This window comes from Hydra vulgaris, chromosome 10, assembly GCF_038396675.1.
Source record: "Hydra vulgaris chromosome 10, alternate assembly HydraT2T_AEP".
In the NCBI taxonomy this organism is placed as follows: Eukaryota; Metazoa; Cnidaria; class Hydrozoa; order Anthoathecata; family Hydridae; genus Hydra; species Hydra vulgaris.
The window spans coordinates 16,782,981-16,787,500 of NC_088929.1; the positions used below are offsets into that span (position 1 = coordinate 16,782,981).

The window sequence follows — 4,520 nt, forward strand, 5'->3', positions numbered from 1 at the left end:
ATTTTATTTTCATTTTTAACCCAATTCAGGCAGATTATAAAATCAGAAAATAATTTCATTTGAGTAATATTGTATACACAAGATAAATATTTGGAAACAACTGATATTAAACTATCTAGTAATAACATGGCTTTTAATTTTAGCAATAATCTCCTATAAGTAAAAGTACAATTCTAACTCTTAGAATTGTACTTTTACTTATAGGACTAAACTCTAGATTTAGAAGTGACCAGACAAGTGCTATAACTATTATTAGTGTAAAATACCAAATAAATGCAGCAACCATACGCTTTTAGACTTGTATCACTGAAGCCATATAATTCAAATTTGATATGATCTGGTTTATCAAATAACTTCACATGCCACCTTGGCACACACACAAAGGGCACAGAAATTAAATCACGATCAATTTGATTCCACTCATTTAGAATTTCACTACCTATTATAGCATTCCAACTAAGTTTCAGTTTACAAATAGATTGGAGCAATATTTTACATCTCAATTTAACAGGATTTAAAAGTCCTAACGGGTCAAAGAAACTTGCAATAAATATAAGAACCTCTTTTTGTTGGTTTAGCGTTAACAGTAGAAGGAAGTTCTTGAAACGAAAAAATAAAACAATCATCTGTTTTATTCCATTTCAGACCTAAAACATTTGAAATATTGCAATATTTCATCATTACAATTCGATCATTACTGCAAGAAAAAAAAACCTTTTTAAAACGTTTTTAAAAAGTCCCAATTATTGATAAAATTAATGATTAAAATGTTTCTATTAAAACAACTTTTAAATGCTTTTATACGTTTTACTAACACAATTGTAGCTCAAGCAACCATTAAACCTTAACTAAACGTTTGAAAAAAGTTCTTAAGCCCACTGGAGTGATTTGGAAGTTTTAGAACAAAACTCAGTTATTAAACACAAACACTTATTGCAATACTGTTAACATTCATGGGCTGATTAATACACTTTCATGAGTCCTCTACTTTACAAGTTTTTAAATTATTATTCACTGCTGACCTTTTAGATAAAATTTTGAGACAACTTAAGCAGATGCCACTTTTGCAACATATTGCAAAAGTGGCATCTGCTTAAGTTGTCTCAATATGCGCTAGCCTCACTATTCCTCCTAAAAAAATAGTCAACCTATAAAAATCTCTAACTTGTTGCAATAAATACTACTTTTGTCGTATTTCGGCTGATCGTTTTAATGTTGCTTTATATTTTCTAAGCATTTTCCAAAAACGTTTTGCACATAATCAAACTAACTCGACCGTCCAAACTGGAACTATACTCCTTTGCTCAAAAAGAAAACTTTGAGCAACTTTTCAAACAACAAAGTTGCATTATTATACTGTGCCTGCCTCTTCTCAAACATTAATGCTATAAAAACATAGTTTTGTAGTTTTAAAACTTTAATTTTATAGCATTAATGTTTGAAATGAAAAACAAGTTTTTCTTCTCGAACATTAAGGCTATAAAAACTTCTTTAAATTCTTATGTCAACAAATATCTTGCTCTTTAACAACTACACTTAAAATTACTATAACAAATGAAATACAATGTACAGCTTATTATTACTATAACAAAAGAAAAATGACTGCAAAGATGTTTTTAGGGAACAAACATATTTCAAAATGTTATATACGCATTGATAATTCAGATATTAATTTCATAGATGTTTTGGTTAGAAAATGGCGCAATAAAATGCATTGTTTTTTGTCCCGGATTAATAAATTTTGTCAATAACCTGGGACAAAAAACAATGCATTTTACTGCGCCATATTCTTTTTTTTACAGCTCAGTAGCTTTACCTGTACTAATATAGGGTCTTTGGAATGTTTTAAATAAGCGTTTTGTGAATGCAAATATTTTTGCAGTTTACTTTTGTTATATATTTCTGCGCTCTTATATGACTTACCAAACTTAACAAACTTATTGGTTTAACAAATTGCAAAAAAAAAATGAATTTTCTTTCATCCCTATAACATCTACTCAGTCTCACTTTGCTTAATAATTATAAGATCCTTTGTTATTGGAATAGCATAAAATTCAAAACTTGAACTAAATTCTTGCAGTACAAATATTAGATATGTAAGTGATATTCATTTATAAAAATTGACACTTTTGTTATGATCTTTGATACTATTTTTAATATCTTTTAATCTTAAAGAAAGTCTTTATGATGAATGGAGTGCATGGAGTAATTGCTCAGAACCCTGTCAGTCAAATCCCAATGTACCTCCGTTTCAAACTCGAACTAAACAATGTTTAGGATCGTCAACAGGAGGTGTTTGTTATGGACCAAATTTTCAAACTGCATCGTGTAAAGTTAAAGTTTCCTGTCAAGGTACGACGTCTTTTTTCCCAAATAACTGATTGTTTTATTTTTAACTAAAAATTTCTTAACGCTTGCGTTTGTATTAATTTTTTTCTGCATAAAAAAGTTACAATCACAAATATCCCAATTTTATAACAACTAAATATTAACTGTAACAATAAAACTTTGATTTGTTTTGTTAATGTTTTATTTGATAAATGGAAATCAACTTTTTTCTGATGACAATAGTTACAATCATATTTATGAACAGTTAAAAAGCGAGTGAGAGTGTCATTTAGTAACTCTTGTTTTGAGTTGGTACATCCATTACAAATAATATTACAACTTGTATTTTAATTTCAAGGCTTTTTAAGCGCATGGCAAGAATGGTCGTGGTGTTCCGATGAGTGTCGATTAAGCAACAGTTTGCCTACTCAGACAAGAATTCGAGACTGCGTTGGTGCTACTTTCAATGGTAATTGCAATGGAGCATCATTAATTGATAGTAGAAACTGCCATGATCAAATTCGCTGTCCAGGTTGGTGATCTTAAAACATTTTGTGCACACAAACAGCTTATAGTTGCTCTTTTAAGTTATGCAAATGCAAAAGAATCTGTTAAATATATATCTGATATGCAGAAGTAAAAAAATAGCTTTATGAACAGTTTAGCGTGTTTTTTGAATTTGTATTGAGTTTCCTAATCTGCAGAAAACAAAACTTATTTAAAAGTAACATCAGTTTCATAAAGTTCATGCAGTGAATGCTCTGCAGCTTACAACATGTTTACATTTGCGATGTGCTAATTTAATTAAGTTTCAATTTAAATAGGAGTTATATCGGAATGGAGTTCATGGAGTGAATGCTCTGCATCTTGCAAAAGTCTTACAAACATACCAATGCGAAGTAGAGTTCGATCATGTATTGGGTTTTCGACTTGGGACTCTAATTATACGGGTTGTTATGGTATAAATAAAAGTGAACAAATTTCTTGCAATGAAAATGTTGGTTGTCCTGGTAAAAAGCTTTTTCAAAATATTTTTTCTGGAATAAGTTTGTTGGTTGTAACGTTACCTTTAAAGAAGTTTTTATAATAAACTTTTTTTATTTTTCAGGCACTCTTGTCTTTAGTTCAGAGGGTACCTGTTCTCATACCTGCCAACCAGGTTTCTTCATTACTCCTATAAAATATCTATACTATAATTGTATAGGGGCTACATTAGAAGCTGGTTGTCAAGGATCTTAATTAAAACCTGTATTTTGTAATACAAATGTTCTCTGCCCAGGTAACAATATCGCTTATGGTTTTGAATATTTACATTTCTTTTAGTTTGGATTTTAGTCATCTTGTATGGATAAAAAAATTAAAGTAAGTTTGCTTTTACTCCTTTGCCTCAGGTTTTTTAGGTGACTGGTCAGCCTGGGGAGACTGTTCAGCTACATGTCAACAGAACTGAAGTATTCCACAGCAAACCAGCACACGAATTTGTAGTAGTGCTTTTAATGATAAATGCAATGGCGCAGCTTTAATTAAATTTCAAAATTGTAATGAAGAAGTATATTGTTCAAGTATATATATATATATATATATATATATATATATATATATATATATATATATATATATATATATATATATATATATATATATATATATATATATTTATATATATATATATATATATATATATATATATATATATCTATATATATATATAAACATATATATATATATATATATATATATATATATATATATATATATACATATATATATATATATATATATATGTATATATATATATATATATTTAGATAGATACATACATACAGACAAACATGCATGCATACATACATACATACTTATATACATACATACATACATACATACATACATACATACATACATACATACATACATACATACATACATACATACATACCTACATATATACATACATTTATACAAACATAAATACATAAATACATACATATATATATGCATACATACACACATACATACATACATTCATACACTACATACATACACTACATATATACACTACAAACACACATACATACATATATTCTTTAAATCTGCTATTGAATTTTTAGCAAAATTAAATAAACAAACTTACCATTACTGTTGAGCTTTAAATTATTTTGTGATTTACTTAGTGGTTTTAACTTGTTTTTTGT

The 4,520-nt window shown here is 28.0% G+C and overlaps 1 protein-coding gene across 1 annotated transcript; it reads left to right on the forward strand.

The window, feature by feature from the left end:
- Positions 1-1,598: 1,598 nt before the first annotated feature.
- On the forward strand, positions 1,599-3,567 carry LOC136086172 (A disintegrin and metalloproteinase with thrombospondin motifs adt-1-like). The gene is made up of 5 exons (XM_065808452.1): positions 1,599-1,701; positions 2,176-2,352; positions 2,687-2,860; positions 3,153-3,338; positions 3,437-3,567. The coding sequence occupies exons 1-5, from the start codon at positions 1,599-1,601 to the stop codon at positions 3,565-3,567; spliced, it is 771 nt and encodes a 256-aa protein (XP_065664524.1).
- Positions 3,568-4,520: the final 953 nt, after the last annotated feature.

Excerpts from the sequence above, each read along its gene's own strand:
- LOC136086172 (XM_065808452.1), top strand. The coding sequence starts at position 1,599 with ATGACTGCAAAGATGTTTTTAGGGAACAAACATATTTCAAAATGTTAT. Across the intron at positions 1,702-2,175 it reads TGTTTTGGTTAGAAAATGGC|AAAGTCTTTATGATGAATGG; the intron begins GCAATAAAATGC and ends TTAATCTTAAAG. Across the intron at positions 2,353-2,686 it reads AGTTAAAGTTTCCTGTCAAG|GCTTTTTAAGCGCATGGCAA; the intron begins GTACGACGTCTT and ends TTTAATTTCAAG.